At 50.1% G+C, this 19,032-nt stretch overlaps 1 protein-coding gene across 1 annotated transcript in view; it reads right to left on the reverse strand.

The window, feature by feature from the left end:
• The window catches only part of CORO2B (coronin 2B), a 70,326-nt gene that overhangs the window by 2,696 nt on the left and 48,598 nt on the right, over positions 1–19,032 (reverse strand). Inside the window, exons 3-10 of the mRNA XM_068964468.1 lie at positions 12,262–12,411; positions 11,383–11,547; positions 9,353–9,469; positions 9,126–9,230; positions 8,492–8,588; positions 4,569–4,681; positions 4,126–4,216; positions 3,783–3,922 (exon numbers count right to left, since the gene is read on the reverse strand). Coding sequence (XP_068820569.1) covers positions 3,783–3,922; positions 4,126–4,216; positions 4,569–4,681; positions 8,492–8,588; positions 9,126–9,230; positions 9,353–9,469; positions 11,383–11,547; positions 12,262–12,411 — 978 coding nt within the window. The remainder of the gene's footprint in view (positions 1–3,782; positions 3,923–4,125; positions 4,217–4,568; positions 4,682–8,491; positions 8,589–9,125; positions 9,231–9,352; positions 9,470–11,382; positions 11,548–12,261; positions 12,412–19,032) is intronic.

The raw sequence follows: 19,032 nt of genomic DNA on the forward strand, positions 1-19,032 counted from the left end.
GCAATGAGTAGAGTTTCTTGTGCTTTACAGTATCTTCTCATTAGTTATCTATTGCATACATAATATCCTTCTCTTTTAAAAAAAAAATGTTTATTTCTGTCCAGGTCTTCGTTGCTCCCTGGGCTTTCTTTCCCTAGCTTCCAAGAGCGGGGGCTACTCCCTAGTTGCGGTGCGCAGGCTTCTTGCTGCGGAGCACAGGCTCTAGGCTCTAGGCTCATGCGCTTCAGCAGCTGTGGCACGTGGGTTCAATAGGTGCAGCGCCAGGGCTCTAGAGTGCTGGCTCAGTAGTTGTGGAGCACTGGCTTAGTTGCTCCGAGGCCATGTGGGATCTTCCTGGGCCGGGAATCAAACCCGTGTCTCCCGCAATGGCAGGCGGATTCTTTACCACTGATCCACCAAGGAAGTTAAGAATACCTAATTCCTAAGATTCATATAGTTCTCTTTCTATTCATATAGGCTTCCGCCTATTCTTCTCGTTTCCTTAAGGTCAGGATATAGAATGGTATTTTTCCTGCTGATGGGGGACTAGCACAGCATCCCGAAATTTGCACTGGGCATTGCTGGAGTGGCTGTGAGCAAAACAGAGGAATCTGACAACACCTTTGCTGAGATGACTCCCTGGATTAAACACCCTCTGCACTGCTTCCATAAAACAGACTGGCCCACACAACACAGCCTCTGCAGGCTCCTGAAGGACCCCACACACTTGAGTTGAATGTTACCAACAGACAGTTGCCTTGGTCCTCCAACTGCCCAGTGTGAGTTGCAGCTGTCTTTGTAATTGCATAATTTAAATACTACATGAACTGATGAAATAGAAATACAAAAAGAGAGTGGCTCTTTCTATAAAAACTAAGTTGAATGCATTTGAGAATCTTGATGAAGAGGGGGTGCTAAAAAGTTGCTACTGATAGATATGGATGATATACACACAAAAGATTGAGGAATATTCTGTATCTTGATTGTATGGTAGTGGTTACACGGCTGTAGGCATATGTCAAAACTCATGGAACTCTACCCTACAGAGGATGAATTGTACGGCAGGTCAATTATACCTCAATAAACCTGTCTTTAAAAAAAACACTGGGGAAAACTTTGAAAAAACAAGAGCTTTGTTTTCAGATTGACTTTAAGTTCTCATTCCACCTAAAAAAACACTGAAAATGGAAATTGGAGTTAAAATGTGATTTATTTGACAGATACATAGAAGATCCCAACTGGGATGTCCCGAGAGAAAAGGAAGGTCTTGATTCTACATCAAAACATGTGGAATGAATGTATATGTTTTATATTTTAAACAAAAATAAACTGTTTAAAGAATGTATATATCATTTATATGATTCATTCCTTTAACTGACTTGGAAAAAATTTATATTAACCAACAAACCAGTTCTAGTTACCTCTGTTTCGAGAGATATTATGCTATATGCCCCACACTAAATAATTCTACATATACCTAATGCCTTCCAAGTTCTCAAAGTTTCCTTGTATAATTTTTTTGGATCAGCTTTTGTTTAAAAAACATATTTATTGAGGTATACTTCATATGCCATAAATTTCACTCATTTTAAGTGTCAGTTCACTGAGTTTTAGTAAAATTACAGAGCTGTACAACCATGTCTTCTCCCGTGTGTCAAGCTACCCATGTTGAACCAATTTCTCCACTGTTGAACCAATTTCTCATTCGTTGTTTCTAGTTTTTGTACTAAAATTGTGGGTAAAAGGTAAAACAAGAGTTACCAGCCTCTGAGCAAATTTTTTTCCCCCCAGGGAGGAAAGGACACAAGCTGTAGTGTATAGATTGTGGCATTTGTGTTGTTTGCTTAGAGACCCTTTAAAATATTTTTTCAGGTCCTCTGTTCTGATTCATATAGACAAGTTCACTCCCTGTAACTGCTATTCAACCCTGCCCTCTCCACACCCAGTACTAGAACAAACTTCAGGCTCTTATTGAGGCCCTAGGCTTGCAACAATTCAACTATGCCTACCTTGTCAGGGTACATAAAAAATTTCTTTTAAAGAAAACGCCAAATATATACAAAAGTGGAAAGAAAAGCACCATGAACCTCCAAGTACCCAACTTCCAACTTCAGCAAATAACATGTAACCACTCTTGCTTCATCTTTATTTTTACCTACTTCCCCTGTACCACTCTCCTGGGTGATTATTTTGAAGCAAATCCCATTGATCATAGTTTCATCCAGCCTTAGAAATCTGAGCATCCCTCTATAATGGCACATAAACATATTTTATAGCAATTAAAAATTTACCTGTCAATTTTACCTTTAAGACTAAGCCTTGGTGGTCAGGAATGATCATACTTTTATGAACGACAGTGATAATTATAAGATGGCCCTCATGTTATCCCCCTCCTTTCAAGGATGGACTGAACCCAGTAACTTGCTTCTTATGAATAGAATATGGCAGATGTGATGGGATGCCATTTGCAAGGTGAGTTTACAAAAAGACTGTGGTTTCCACCTTTGACACCCTCTTTTCCTCAAGGCCATGCTGTGAGCTGCCCTGTTTTGAGGTCCATGTGGCAAGGACCTGAGGGAAGCCTCTCGCTGTCAGCTCTTGAGGGAATGAGACCCTTAGTCTAATAACCTATGAGGAAATGGGTCTTGCTAGCAACCAAGTGAGGAAAGCCAGAAGCAGATCCTTCCACAGGCGAGTCTTCAGATGTGACTGCAGCCCTGGCTGACAGTTCACACCTTCATGAGAGCCCTGAGTCACAGGCACCCACAGACACTGTGAGATAATAAAACATTTGTGGGATTTAAGTCCCTAAGTCTTGGGGTAATTTGTTACATGGTTCTCATTGTTCAGTCACTCAGTCATGTCCAGCTCTTTGTGACCCCATGGACTGCAGCACGCCAGGCTTCCCTGTCCTTCACCATCTCCTAGAGCTTGCTCAAACTCATGTCCATTGAGTCGGTGATGCCACCCAACCATCCCATCCTCTGTCACCCCCTTCTCGACAGCTAATGCAGTTAGCCTCTCTGTGCATTGCATGTGAGCAGGAAAAGTGCTAGATACTTAGGGACGATCTCTTTAACTCTCACAGCATTTCATATCCCCATTTTGCCGTGAGGAAATGGACTTAGGAAGGTCAGGAAACATGTTCAGGCACAGCCAGGAAATGAGAGAGCCAGATGCAGGTGGCTCCCTGCAGCATCTCCACTTCAGCTGCATCCAGCCCAGGGCCTGGCACACAGTGGGCATTCCATGAATCCTGGCTGAGCTGAACTGTATTTGTGCCAGGGACCAAGGGTGTGGTGGAAGGCAAGGCCTCTGGGGGGTGTGGACAAGGCCCAGCTCTGGTTGCCCTGAGAGAGCTGCTCCCTTTCCAAATGGTACAAAGAGTACTTTCAGAAACACTCAGCCTCTTCCACAAAAACAGGAAATCATCAGACCTCGCGGCAGCTGCCATGCCAGGGAGGAAGGCCGTGCTGTAACACATGAGGCTGGCTTTCCCTCGTGAGCCAGGAATTTACAACTGCAGATGACAGCGACATTCTGGTATGGATTCACAAGGGGACATGTAACTCCAGGTTCTGGGATTTGTGGGGATGGGGAGGAGCATCAATATCCTACCATAGCCCAGCCTCTATTTATTGGGGTCAGAGGAAACAGAAGCCCACAGCAGGCTACTTACGGTATTTGTCACAGAAAGAAAAATGCCTCAGAACTGAGCTGGCCTAAGGGCCTGAAGCTCATAATTGAAATGCAAAGGTCTCACTCTGCCAGTGTGTGTGGAGGCAATAACTTATTTTTCTTACCTCATTCTCTGTCCTGGGTGGGACATTTTCTAGTAAATCTATTCCGTTGACCACCACGCTCTTCTTTTCTTTGATGGGAGCCTTGAACACCATTTTTGGGGACTTCTTATAGCCTTCTTTCAAAGACATCAACACAGGATCTAAGCAAGGCAAGGCATGTATTCTCACCAGCTATCCTGTGGACTCTCCAGTGATGGTGGCTCTCAGGACACCATGCCTGACAGTTGGCTGATGTGAGGGCGAGTTCAACGAGGAGGATATGCAAGGGGAAGGGGGTGGGCTAGACTGAAGGCCAAGATTTCAGTCTCCCATTCTCTTCTGGGAAGCCCACCCCCAGTGGTACCTCGGTTGATGCCTCCCAGCCACTCATCAGGGGTCAGAGCTGGCTCCGTGCCCGGCGTCATGGGGTAAATATCTTCCTGGTAGGAATCCGACTGCAGTGGGGTGGAGCAGAAGAGTGGACAGGTGGGGGACTGCTGAGAAGGCCCCTTCTCTCCAGTCAGAGTCTCCCCTTCGCTGACCTCCAACCATATACCTGCTCTCTCTGCTCCGAGTCTTTGTATTTAGTGTCTCCCACTTGGAAGTCCCACCTTGCCTTTGTTAGGAGACCAGACTGCCCTCACCTTGGAGTGGCCCTCACCCTCTGCACCCCAAATTAGGCCTGAAGACCCCAATCCACAGGAAAACACCTCCTTCTTCTGAGCTCCTCCAGGCTCACAGCCCCAGTAGTGAGGAAGTTAGCTTTCAATGCCAGGGGCCCTTTGCAGCCAGCCCGGCCCCACTCACCCTCCGGGGCACGATCATGGAGATGGGCTCTATGAGGCCCTTGAGAGTCACCAGCTTGTAGAATCGGAACACCTCGCAGGCAGACACGTCCAGCCCATGCTTGGGCATGACCCCTGCGGACAGGCACACACACGGCTGCATGGGGTCCCAGGAATCCCCCCAAGCAACCCTCCTTCCTGATGACCTTGGCCAGGGGAAAGGTGCAGTTGGAGGGCACTAGGTTTGGAGGCAAGGACCCATGCAGTGGACAGGAAGGGGCTGGGGGCTTCCCAAGTCAGGCTTTGTCTAATAAGCCCCATGGGCCAGACCTGTTTCACCAAGGTGCGTACTGTAGAACTGGGGGCCTTTGAGACCTGAAAGGGGCTGCACAACTACTTGAATCTGATCCAATCTCTTTGTAGGTGAGACTCTTGAGGGGCAGAGGGAAAGGGGCTTTTGCCCACAGTTACACAGTACTGTCACTCTATATACCCCAGAGCCCATCACCTGCTGAAATGAACTGGCTTCCCGAAGCCTCTGTGCTCCCAGTCTTCATAGAGAAAGGAGGAGGGAGAGGACTTCCCTGGTAGTCCAGTGGTTAGAAGTCTACCTACCAATGCAGGGAACATGGGCTCGATCCCTCCCTGGTCTGGAAAGATCCCACATGTCTCAGGGCAACTAAGCTCACGTGCCCCAACTACTAAGCCTGCACTCTAGAGCCCATGAGTTGCAACTAATGAGCCAGTGCTGTGTAGCGAGAGAAGTCGCCGCGATGAGAAGTCTGCACACCACAACCACAGAGTAGCCTGGGCTTGCTGCAACTAAAGAAAGCCCACCAGTAGCAACAAAGACTTAGCACAGCCAAAAATAAAGAAATAAAATAAAGGAAGGAAGAAAGAAAGGAGAACACTCTCCTGTGCACTCAGAGGTTTAAATGGAGCCCAAGATTGCTGTTTCGTCATGTGCTTTCTAGGATTGACAGGCACATGTGCATGCATGCGTGTCTGCGTGTGTTCATGTGTGTCCGTGTGGGCGCCAGACACAACAGCCCTAACAGCTGCATCAGCTGAACACCTGCTGGGGGAGCAGTTCGGTGTGGGGTCAGACACACCAGCTTTGGGGTGGGATAGGATCCTGAGTTTGAATCTTGATTCTCCCCCCCTTTCTGGCTGGGAGTCCTTGGGCAAATCACTGCCTCTCTAAGCCTTAGCTTCCCTGGTTGCCTAGAGGAGTCCAGTGGTGGCCCCTCATGAGACTGAGTGTGACGATGCTTGTTAACTGCCCAGCAGTGATGAGCACAGACAACATGAATTTCTTTCTCCAGGATGTGAATACGACTGAAGGTTCTACCTTTCCTCATCTGGAATGGAAAGATGCTCTACCAGAACAGAGAATTCCAGAACCTGGAGGGAAGTGGCTTCGTGGTACCGTGAGAAGCCAGGAGACTTGGGTTTGAGTCCTGGCTCTGCCACTTAGAGCTATGTTACCCGCCCAGGGTGAGTTAAGTAGCCACCCAGAGCCTGCAGAAAGTGCCTGGCTCGTGGTCAGTGCTCAACAGTGAATTCAGGTGAGGAGGACAAGCAGAAATAGTTATCCTCAGTACCCCCTCTTTCCCTTCTCCCCAAGTCCTGATGACCCAACTTTCTAAACATCCCCGGATCCATCCTCATCTCCATGCCATCCCCCTAGTTACCATCCTCTTTTGCCTAGAAGTCCACAACAGCCTCCTAACTGGTCTCTCTGCCTGCCTCCTGCCCTCTTAAGATCCAGCCTCCCAAATCCATTCTTCCTACAGGAGCCACAGCAATCTCAAACTAACCTTTCAGATCATGTCACACTGTCCCACTCTCACCTACCCACCAGCCCAAGAAGAATAAAATTCTACAAAGAGTTCCCAATGAAATCCCAACTCCTCCCCCTGTGTGATGGCTAACGTTATATGTCAGTGGGCTCAGTAAAGTGGATGACCCTCCCCAGTGAGAGTAGGTGGTGGGCATCTCCCAATCCACTCTGGGCCTGCATGGAGCAAAAGGCAGAGGAAGGAGGAATTTGCCCTTTTTTCCTGCCACGCTGCTTGAGCTGAGACATCTCATCTCCTGCCCTTGAACTGGGTTTTGTACCATTGGTTCCCCGGGGTCTCAGGCCTTCACACTTGAACTGAATTATATCGCTGGCTTTCCTGGGGCTCCAGCTTGGAGAGGGTAGATGGTGAGACTTCTCAGCCTCTGTAATTATGAGCCAAATCCTTGCAATTCCTCTTTTATAAATACATTTGGTTGTTTCTCTGGAGAACTCTCATACACCCTGTCTAATGCATCCCATGGGATCTGGCCCCAGCCCACCTCTCCAGCTTAATCTCCTAACACTTTCCCCATCTGCCACCTGTTCCACAGTCTATGCTGAGCCACACTGACCTCCCTTCTGCTCCTAGAACATGCCAGGCTCTTTCTGGCCTCAGGGCCTTTGCACTAACTGTTTTTTCTGCTGGCACTACTCTTCCCCCTTCCTGCCTTTCAGATCGCAGTTTAAAATGTCACTTCCACAGCGAGGTTTCCCCCAGTCACCTCATCTAAAACAGTCCTTCTCACTCTCTGTTCTATGATCCCATTTGATTCTCTTCTCAGAACTTACTACCATACAATATTTTCCTTACATATTTGTTTATTGTCTGTCTTCCCTTCAGTGGGCAGTGAGAGAGGCCGTGTTCTGTTTTATTTATTACTGTACCCCTGGACTAAGCTAGGGTCTGGGCACACAGTTGTAGCCAATAAACGTTTGTTGAATGACTGTGTGAAGGAGCAGAAGGAGCCAGGGACTCTGCTAAATGTTTTGTATAAGTGATCTCTAAGCTTTACAACAGCCCTTCAAAGTAGGTTTAATCCCATTTTACAGATGAGGAAACTAAGACTCAGAGGGGTTAAGGACACAGCTGAATCAGAGTATAAACCTAGTTTGGACTCCAAAGTCCAGGCTGCTTGTTATACTAGTTGATGATGGGGTGACCGTGAGGGAGGTGGGGGTGACAGAGCCCTGGGGAAGGGTGAAGTCAGTGGAATGGTCATCAGGACCTCAGGCCTATCTCTAGCTTTCCAGTTTGCCGTTGGTCACTGGGGCAGGGGGCGGGGGGGGGGGGGTGACCCTTAGGCCCCTGCAGCCCTGATGTCTCTGAAGCTGGCCCTCAGGCCCTGTCCATAACACCAGATCCTCAGAAGGATGAAGCCAGACTCAAGCTCTAAGGAGAGAAGGGAATAGAGCCACTCCAGATATTTCTTCCACTGGGTGATCTGGACCCCACATGGCGGACTGCTGAGTCGGATGCCCTGTCAGTGTGAGTCCCTGGGCACAAAGGCTTCACAGTAAGGCTTTAGTGGTGGGAGAGGGTGGGCGTGAAAACCAGACACTACATTCGTCAATTCTGGAGTCCTCTCTGGGATTTGCCTGAGAACCTGAAGAGCCTGGGGAGGTGGGGAGGGGACCCCTGGAATTCCTCTTGTCTTCTCAGGCAGGGACAGAGCTGCTTCGGGGGACTGGGGGGTCCTGGCTTCCCAGCAGCTTCAGGAAGGGGCCTGCACTTGGACCTGGTTCTGAGCTGTAGTTACTGAACCTCCTTCCACCATGTCAGAACCACAGTGGGCTTCAGCCTCCCTATCTGCAGACAGGAATGCAGGGACCGTGCACAACCCTGCAGGCTGCTGATGGCCAGAGATGGCAGCGGACGCCAAGCACCTTGGATGGATGGAACCGGTCAAATAGGCAGTGACAGGCTGGCTGAAGACGAGTAGGCTGACCTTCACAGGGCAGCACTTGGAGGTTCTATTCTGACTGGTCCATGAGTTGAGCTTCAGAGGCTGATTTTTCATTGTGGGGGAGAGGTGACCCAAGAGCTCAGTTCCAGTCTCTCCTCTCATAGTGTAACAGGCATGGCAGTCCCAGGGCCCCCTTACCAAGACCTTTCTGCGGGGCCGGGGAGCGGAACTCCATGAGGTAACTCAGGTAGGGTTTCTCCGTGCTGATCTCGTAGTACCGGATGTTCCCATCACCCTGGGGGCCAGGGGAGAGGGAGGGGAGGAAGAAGGAGGGGCAGGGGTGGGTTCAGCAGATCCTGGTCCAGGAGGCCACTGAAGAGAGCCTCCACGAGCCCCCAAGATGCTCAAAAGGCCATGGAAGCCTGGCTTCTAGGCCCCAGTGGGGATGCCATGCGGGACTCGCTGGGGGTGGTGGGGTGGTGTGTGTTGGGGGGTGTATGCTGGTGGGCATATGGACAGTCTTCTCGACAAACAAGATCTCCTGGCAGGTGCCTCAAATCCCATCATTAGGGATGATGCACTCCAGGCTCTGAGCCTCATTCCCCTGTAAAATCTGCCTCCAGTCCACCCCCAAGGGATCCTCAGTCACTGACACCTGAGTAAAAGGAGCATCCAGTGCAAGGGGAGGTTTTGATAGAAGACGGTGGGATCGTTTTGGGTCGGGAGAAGGGCAGAGGTTAGGCTCTTCTTGGGAGGTAGGGAGGGACTGAGGGCCCAATGGGGGCAGAGGTCTCCCACAGGCTGCCCCCGTCCCTCCCCCACCTTCCACTACCTTTCCAGCCAGGTAGAGCATGTGGGTGTCAGCGTCGTAGAAGGGGAACAGAAGGCCAGAGAGCCCATCAATTTCCTCCTCGATCAGGGGCATAGACAGGTCCTCCTGCAGGCGGGGGCCCAGGATCAGTATCCAGGCAGGACGGCAACTCACCTTCCCCAACCCCAGCCAGGCCCCGGGGCTACGACCCTTTGACATCACCCTCCTTCCCGCCTCCTGCGGCTGACCTGGTCCCAGAGGGCGATCTGTCTCGTGTTCCACCTGGAGACCCCCGTGGTGAGAAGCCGCTTCATGTTCCCCAGGAAGACCACCCGGTTCACTCTGTGGTTTTTGCAGTTCGCCTCCTGATGGAATCAGAGAGCTGGTGAGCCAGGCCCCTGACACTAGGGTACAGGCTGGGCTGCCTGGAGGGCCCCAGACACACATCCATTTCCCGACTCCCTGAACCTGTGGATGTTTCCTTGTTTGGAAAAGGGTGATTTTCACATGTGATTTTAAGTGAAAGACCTCGATATGGGGAGATTCACCCTGGATCATCCTCAGGGGTCCTAAATGCCATCACTAGTGTCCTCATTTAGAAGAGAGAGGCGAAGGGAGATTCCACAGATGCAGAAGGGAGAAGGTGGCGTGACTGCGGAGGCAGAGACTGGGCTGGTGGGGCCACCAGCCAAGGAGGCCCCCAGAAGCTGGGGACACCTTCCCGTGGATGTCTGGCCTCCAGAACTGTGCGAGAGGATCGATTTCTGTTGTAAGGCTCCCCGCTTACGGTAGTTTGTTATAGCCGCCGCAGGAAACGAATACAGGTGCTGTGGAGCATGGAGCCCTGGGACCAGGAAACCAGACCATATCCCAGAGCGGATGGGGACACGGACCAAGCCCCAGGCAGGGCTGGCGCTGGGCCGGGTGCCAAGTGCCCTCATGAGGTATCTCTCCGCCCGTCGCCACAATGCCTACTGCAAGGGCTCTCTGAGGATGCGGAGCTTGAGGCTCAGGACGACCGGGACTCACGCTGGGTCACTGCCGGCTGACTCACTTCACCAGGACCTCCTTCTAACTGGGCCGTCCTCTGTCTCTGCTCCTTCCTCTGGGCACCTCCTTTTCCTCCTAACACACAGCGGCCCTTTGCCAGGATGAGTCAGCATCAGGTAGGAACCAGAGGCTGGTGGGCAGTGCAGAGAGCCGGGCTGGCGTCACTCACTCTGGATTTTAGTTCCAAGTTCTGCCAAAAAGTGGAACCATGGAGGAGTCCCTCACCCTCTCTGGGTGTGGGATGGAGGTTGGAGGTCTCTGCTGTTTCATATATTTTCTGCTCAGCATGGGCTCTGGGGTCCACCTGGCTGGGTTTGAATTCTAGCTCCCCCTGTAACTCTGAGATTCAGGTCTGTCCCTCTCCAAGAAGCAGTATTCCCATGAGGGAAACGGAGAGGAAGAGCAACAGCGGCCACCACAGAGGACCGTCACAAGGATTAAATGGGGGTGGGGGGAGGGCGACGCGGAGCCCACAGTTAGTGCACGCCACACAGTGAGCTCTGCGTAAATACTGATGACACTAATAACTACAGTGATTATTGTCTGTAAACAGCAGTTGTTGTACATGACTTTCTGGTCCTGCAGTATTGGGTTTTTCCAAGATGAACGCGTCAGTCTTGCTTGTGTTAGGAGGTAAACCTCAGATCCCATCCAAATTTTCCAAGCCATCTAGTGCCACTACTAGCAGGAAGTTGGTACTCAAGAAATGTAAATTTCTTACTCCAAAATGGCACCTAATCCCTTCCTCGGAGTCAAGACCCAGAATCAAGGACCAAAACTGGAGCTTAGTTCACCATCCACCTCTCCACTTGGAACCGCCCCTGAGGCTGGCACCGTCTACCATCTCATCCCATGCAAGTGGCTGGGCAGTGAGTCCAAAGTCCCCTCCTCCTGTGCCCATGATGAGCACCCAGGGATTCATGTGCAGAAAGGGGTCACCACTTTGGCCTTCAGAGCAGGCAGAAGAATCCCATCTGGGGAGGGGGTGGAGTCTGTGGGGATGAGAGAGGCTACCGAGGTCCCTCTGCATCCAGAACAAGGCAGCGCTCCTATGAGCAGAGAAGGGCCCAGAACAAATGGGCTGGTCCCCAGAGGTGCAGGGCTGGTCCCCAGAGGTGCAGGGTGGTACATGGAAGACCATCACAGTCCTTCCTTCCAGGGCTGGCTGACAGCAGAGCCCCAGCTCCCAATACCTTGCCTACCCCTCAAGAAAGGTGCGGGGCTTCACCTGCAGGACGCGGCCAGAGCGTGGCTCGATCACGCGCAGTTTCTTGTCCTTGCACGTGGTGGTAAGCAGGCTGCCGTCAGTGTTGAAGGACATGCAGAGGATCACGTCCGAGTGGCAGTCTATCATCTTCACCGGCTCACCCACGTCCAGGTTCCAGATGAGGACCTGGGAGGGCAGACACGCAGGAGGCAGGCTCAGCCCTGCTGGGAGAGACGCCCTGTGCAGGGTCGCCTTGCTGGGATGGGGGCCATATCGGTGGGCTCTACATCAAAGGTGGCTGTGTCCCCGCCACACAAATCCACCACTGTCCTCGGGCAGATCCCAGCCCCGGCCGGGGCTCAGTTCCTACTTCTAGCAAGAAGGATGAGTGTTCCTCGTTGGGTTCCATATCTATTTTGAGGGCATACCTGGGGGTAGGATCTGGGGCTCCATTCTCCCCGCCAGCAGCTTTGGGTTCTTCTTTTTCCTACTAGGAGGGTAGAGACTACTTCTTGGTTAAGAGGTGGTCAGGTAGAGAGTGTGGGCATAGAGTGGGTATTTTTTTTTTCTTTTTTAAAATTTTTATTAGAGAATAGTTGAGTTCCAGTGTTGTGTTAGTTTCAGGTATGGAGAGGGCATGCTTCTCTGGTATATCAGGGCTGGAGAAGGCAGTAAAGATGCCTCCAGCTTCTGTGGACCGCAGAAATGACGGGCACACAGAAAATGCTCAGCTGTGTGCATGTCAAATGAGCGAATGAATGAGTGACTGAATGGATGTGACATTGGCCAACAGGCTTGGGGAAGTAACAGTGCTCCCTACAGCCCCCTAAAGATGCCCTTCTCTCTCCCTCTGCCTCCCTGCTGAGCTGGCTCTGGCCACAGTGCCCACGGGCTGCCCACCTTGTAGTCGTAGCCAGCACTGAAGAGGATGTTGTTGGTGGTGGGGTGCCACTCGACCAGTCCCACACGCCGGCTGTGCCCGTGCAGCTCCAGGAGAGCCTCCGTCATGTTCCGCTTCAGCCCGCCCTCGGGGACCTCCCAGATCCGCACCTGCAGAGCGGACGGAGGGCCAAGGCTGGTGGGCACAGGGCCAGGAGAAGCCCCTGCTGCCCCTTCCTTGGACGCCAGATCTGCCTAGTAAGACACCTCCTGGCCAGGGCAGTGGGCAGAGCCTGGCGGAGGCTGGGGCGTGAGGGAAGCTTGCAAAGGGTGGTTAGAGAGAAGAGACCATCTTCTCTGTGCCTTTGGGAGGATCTTCTCTAAGAAGTCTCTGCAGACCTTGGCAACTACTATCCCTGGCATGTTTGTTATTGTTTCTGTCTAGCCAGGCCCAGGGGACCACACATTGAGCAACTTTTAACAAGTGCTGTGTTCAAAGCCTATCTCTGTTTCCCTTCCCACGCCCTTCTATGAATGCCTTCAGCCTCAGCACCTCTGTTTGTACCACATGGCCTGTCCTTCATTCTGTCCCCCACCCAGAATGGACACTTGAGCAGAGGGAAACCCATCTGGGAGGCTGCGAGGCCCAGGGCCTCTCCTGAAGATGATGAACTAAGGGGCAGACAAGGGTGAGGTGCTGGACGCTGAGCTGAAAGCATGTCGAGCCTGGACGTAGTCTTGCGGATGCTGATAAACAAGTGGGAAGAAAGAGGAAGGTGGAATTTAGAGAGAGGAGTGACCATGTGACCCCAGAGAGAGAAAGTGAGCAATTTCTCTGTCATCTTCGAATTGCACACATGCATGCTCAGTTGCTAAATCATGTCTGACTCTTTTGGGACCCCACGGACTATAGCCTGCCAGGCTCCTCTGTCCATGAGATTTCCCAGGCAAGAATACTACAGTGGGTCACCATCTCATTCTCCAGGAGATCTTCCTGTCCCAGGGATTGGACCCGCGCCTCCTGCATTGGCAGGTAGATTCTATACCACTGTGTTACCAGGGAAGTTCGATCTTTGAATTACCTCTTGATTATTATGTTAATGTTGGCTATTTCTCAAGCCAAACATACTTTGCACAGTTTCAACTATAAATGGGGGGGAGGTTCAGTTTTTACCTTGCCTTGCCTACTGGCAAAATAAAATAAGCTACTGATTGTAAAAACTTGTAAAGTATAAAATGCTCTAAAGACCTATGGGATTATAGTTCTTGTTATAATTATCATCGTAATCATTAATACCATTTATTATGATCTAACTGAGTGGAGAGGAAAAAGCACATGTGCTTACAGCTTAGGACACCTTTATAACAAATATTTTGAAAATCTGAACTCCACACTTCCTAGAAAGGAGAAAAACAGGGGAAACAGCTTTGAGATACCATTTATAATCTTCTATTAATAAAACAACCAACTGAAAGAAACAGTGTTGGCAAGATTATACTGGAGCTTATGGATTCAATTGGTGATGGTAGTATTACAAATCAGAGTAACTCTGTTTTGGAAACAATTTGTCAATCTTTAGTAGATTGTTCCCCCTTTGCTGCTGCTGCTAAGTCGCTTCAGTCGTGTCTGACTCTTAGCGACCCCAGGGACTGCAGCCTACCAGGCTCCTCCACGCATGGGATTTTCCAGGCAGGAGTACTGGAGTGGGGTGCCATTGCCTTCTCCGGTTCTGCCTTTAGTAGGAACTATAAAGACATTTGGATTATATTCTTTGACCTAGTAATTTCGCTCTTAAATTTCAATATAAGCAAAAATCTCCATGCATGAGGATGTTCACTGCAATGTGGAAAATTCACAAACACTCTAAGTGACCACTATTAGGGAAATAATTTAATATGTCATAGCAATATGAAATATTAGCCAAAGATAATCATGATGGCTCAGAACAAATAAGGGAAGTATACTAAAGAAAGTCAAAGGCAATCCCAAAGACAGGGGAGCAAGGCTGGCAACTGGGGGTGTCCCTAAGGGAATTCCCTTGATGTGGTTTCCTTTCTTGGCACTTTATCCTCAGAGTATAGAAATGAGTATTTCCCACACACGTGTTCTCCTGAAGACCCAGCTCTGAGCATACCAGCCACGGGAGGCTCCAGGTCTAGCCAGGGATTTATGGTTACTCTTGGGAGCACCATTCTCGGCTCCAAAAAACATATTTGAGAAAAAGTTTATAATTAGGGGACAGTTTAATGTTTTTCCATCCTCAATGTTATAATCTCCTGTGGTTGTCCCAGCTCTCTAGGAAAGCCCAACACTCCACACAGCCCAGCATGCTGGTGGCAGCTGGGGGGAGGGAGGTGACAGAAAGGGGACCCAGTGTGCTCCCTGGTCTTTCCCTGACCGCCCTCTGCAAAGGCCTTACGAGATGAGGTCTCACAGAGAAGTGGCAGAGAGGGTGGAGTGGGCACCAAGGTAGATGACTCAGTAGTCGTCAGTAAGACACGCGTTCTTGGGGCTTCCCTGGTGGTCCAGTGGCTCAGACTGTGCTCCTAATGCAGGGTTCAATCCCTGGTCAAGGAACTAGATACCACATGCAGCAGCCAGGAGTTTGGGTGCTGCAACTAAGGCCTGGCAGAGCCAAAAAAAAAAAAAGACACACATTCTTCTTGTCCTGCAGTGTCCCAGGGGAAGGTGACTGTTGAAGAGTGGAGAATAAAAAATGCTTGTGTTACACACACACACACACCACACATTCAATACCCTCCCCTTTCTTTTTTATCCAAAGGAATGCTATGATCCATACACTTCAGCGACTTGCTTCTCTCGTGTAACGAGAGCTGGTGGGCATCTTTCCACACCACTACACGTGGCCCTGCCTTAGCTTTTTAAGTGGCCAGAAGGACAGCTGCTTTGTGGCCATGCCATGATGGATTTAATCAACTTCTGTGAATGGACACCTGGGCTCTGCCCACTTTTCTCACTGTTGCAATTCATTCTGTGATGATGAGGCCTGACATGCAAGTTTGGGCACAGCCAGGAGTATTCCTGTAAGACACATGCCTAGCAGTGTTTCACTTTTTTAGTCCCTGTAAAATTGTCCTTCAAAGCTGTCTCCGGTTTCACCAGCAGAGTCAGTGTTTCTTTACCTATATCTCTAAAACTGTACCTTCAAAACCAGGTTTTAGGGACATCCCTGGTGGTCCAGTGGTAAAGAATCTGCCTGCCAATGGGAGGGATACGGGTTCAATCCCTAGTCTGGGAAGATTCCACATGCCACAGGGCAACTAGATCTGCCCACCACGACCATGGAGCCTGTGCGCCCTAGAGTCCAAGCGGCACCGCAGGAGAACCCACGGCCACGAGGAGCCCACGGTGTGCGGCAACTAGAGAGCAGCCCCCATGCAGTATTGAGAAAAAAAGACATTAAAAAGCCCACAGGTTTTTGTTCTTGGATCAAGAAGGGCTTCCTGGTAGCTCAGCTGGTGAAGAATCTGCCTGCAATGTGGGAGACCTGGGTTCAATCCGTGGATTGGGAAGATCCCCTGGAGAAGGGAATGGCTACCCACTCCAGTATTCTTGCCTGGAGAATCCCATGGACTATATAGTCCATGACCCCACAAAGAGTTGGACAGGACTGAGCAACTTTCACTTTCAAGAATGCCATCTCCCTGCTGTTGGATTTGCAGGTCTTTGATTTTTAGCAATACGGGGCATCTTTTTCCATGTTTGATAGACTACCCTTGTTTGCACTTGACAGGAACCTTGAGATGCTTTCAGAGTCAAGGGGATGAAACTCTAAGGGGCAGGAAGATAGGCCAATGGGGAGGTGTATGGGGACAAAAGATCTTGTCTACGGACACCTCATACTGTATCTTGAGGACAGCAGAGAAGCACAGACACACAGGAACCCACGGCATTCAGTGCACACACACTGACTGAGACTCGAGAGAAAATCTGGCCTTCAAGAAAATCTATGAAACAGGAAGTTGGGCCTCACTCATTCCATATACACCTCTCATGAGCCAAGCCCTGGGTATCAATGGGATGGGAGCTGAGGTCATCCCATGCCTGTGCTTGATTGGCACACAGTGGGGTCACAGGGCAGACAGCCCATGGGAGCACAGGGATGGGGGAGCCTGAATCCAGTCTGGAGGGTGATGGGAAGATCCACGAGGTGCAGGGTTAGAAGAGATGTTGACCTGCATTTGAAAAGACAGGTTGGGAATGTGGGGAAAGACAAGGAGACAGAAAAACGACTCCTGTGAGTGGCTGCAGGCACAGTGGGTGGAAAATTAGGGGTGGGGCAGCCTGGCTGGTGTGGAGCAGGCCAGCGGGTGACAGAGGAAGCCAGAGGCTGGACCCGAGCAGCCCTGCTTGGGCTGAGTCTCAGAAGAAACGCTTTTTCCAGAACAGCCTGATTCTTGAGGATCCAGCTAACTGAGGCATCACTGGGTCACATCACAGGCAGGGTAAAGTAGAGACACCAGGGAAGCTGTGAAGAGTGGGTCCACTCCGGCTGTAATCCAGGGCCCAACTAGATGACCTTAGATAAGCCAGTTAACCTCTGTGAGGCTCAGGCTCCTCATCCAGATGATAAATCGAGAGATACACACCTTTCAGAGGTTAGGGTTGAATGAATCTGGACTTCTGGGTCCTTGTGAGTCTGAGGCTTTCTAGCCGCCCACACAGGTTGGTTTGTTGGTGTGACAGCTCTGCCTGGTAATGAAGGGGCTAAGCCAAGGGGAGGGTGGGGGGCAGGTGGTGTATATGCCCAGGCACAGCCGCTGGACTGGCTCCAAGTCCAGAGGAACAAGGGCTGCAGCGGGGGAAGCCAAGAATTGTTTTCACCAATAACTGCTAGAATTGGGTCTCAGATGGAACATGCCCCACAGGGAAGGAAAGGGGAGTCTTGCCTTAAAACCCCATTTGATTCTAGCCACTTTGCTTCCTGGGGTCCAGTTTCTTCTGCTGCATAAAGTAAAATGAAAGTCGCTCAGTCGTGTCCGACTCTTTGTGACTCCATGGACTACACAGTCCATGGAATTCTCCAGGCCAGAATACTGGAATGGGTAAGCCTTTCCCTTCTTCAAGGGATCTTCCCAGTCTGGGCATTACAGGCGGATTCTTTACCAGCTGAGCCACAAGGGAAGCCTTGCTGCATATTGAGACAGTATTCGTTAATCTTCCAGACTTCTCTGCTTTTGACACCACTGAATGTTATCACTGGGGAAAAGAGACTACTTCTGTTTGATCCACCACAACAGCTAACAGCTGGCAGCACACGCAATGGGAGCTCAGAGGAGGAGCTGGAGTTCACAAAAGGCCCAAGTAGCTGGAAAGGAATTCCAATCCCTAAACATTCGAGGGATTTGCTGGGAACCAAGAATGGATGGGTGCGGTAGGTAGACCTGCTCACAGGTTGCTCTGGAAGCGGTTACTTCAACAGGAAACCCAGTAGAGTCTGCCAAGTTGGATTTCTGGAAGGAAGGGGCGGGGAGAAGTGGCAAAAGCGCTTTCTCCAGCTAAGCCAGCTGTGTCTGGGGCTGTCCCTTTCATAAGTCCCTGAGTCAGAGCCCTGTTTAGTTAAACTCAGTTACAATCAAGTCAACGTGTTGGACACTGGGGGCCAGTCCTCAGCCAGGAGCTCACAGTCTTGCAGGGTCGATGGCAGACACGGCTAAGGCAAGGTGGGTGAAAGGCACGGTTCATAAAGCTGCAAAACCAAGTGTCCTGGTGCACAGGGGAGGGAGCACGTGGCTGAGCTCCATTCAAACCCAGGCTCTGACCTTAGCTGCGAGACTTCAGCCAATGTTCAACCTCTCTGAATGTCAGTCTTCTCAACTGTAAGAATAATTCCACCTACCGTTATTGTTGTTATGAAGATGAAATAAACTATATACCCTGCCAAGCAGATTAGTAATACTTAACAATGCTTTGTTGTTTAATGGCTAAGTCGTGTCCAACTCTTTGCGACCCCCTGAACTGTAGCCTGCAATCCCTCTGTCCATGGGATTTCCCAGACAAGAATACTGGAGTGGGTTGCCATTTCCTTCTCCATAACAATGCTTGCTTAGTATTCACTAAGGATTATATACAAATTTTAGACAGGTCCCATTTTAGATGTGATTTCTATTTTTCATATGTGCTTTGTGGCCCCCTGAGTAGTCAATGAATGTGGTAAGAAGTCTGTCTCCATTTTATGCAATGCAAATACATTTCCTCTTTAAAATTATTATGTGATTATGAAGGTGTCTGGCTGGATCTCTCTGCTTTCTGATACATTGAGGACTGTGGCTGCTAGTGACTTAGGCCCAGGGCCTACTCAGCCCCTCTGAGAACACTGTTACTAAGTGACAGAATGCCCTGGTTAGAGGAACTGCTTGTTACATAGCTACAGCAAATAGTACTTACTGCCTACATCTGTGGTATAGGAGCTCAGAGGAGCGGAAGTTCATAGTGGTCCTAAGTAGCTAGGAAAAGATATGGATTCCAACTCCTTAGTATTTACTTAAAAAACAGTTCTTTTTGGCGTAGTGTAGGGAGGAACGGGCAAGTATAAGGTATAGTTTCTGCCTTCCGATAGTATCCAATTAAGCTGTACTACATTACATAGCCACGAGCCCAGGATTTCCATCCAGCAAATCCACAGGTACACTGCCTAGAGCTGAAGTCAGAGCAACTCTTCTCTTGTCTTTTCTGCAGTGAGAAGAAAAAAATCATGAGGGTCTTGCCCAGAAGGTCTTGGAACACCCACCTCCTTATTTCTTCCCAACTATTCGGTTTGCTACTAGAAA

The sequence above is a fragment of the Capricornis sumatraensis genome, chromosome 2, assembly GCF_032405125.1.
Source record: "Capricornis sumatraensis isolate serow.1 chromosome 2, serow.2, whole genome shotgun sequence".
Taxonomy (NCBI): domain Eukaryota; kingdom Metazoa; phylum Chordata; class Mammalia; order Artiodactyla; family Bovidae; genus Capricornis; species Capricornis sumatraensis.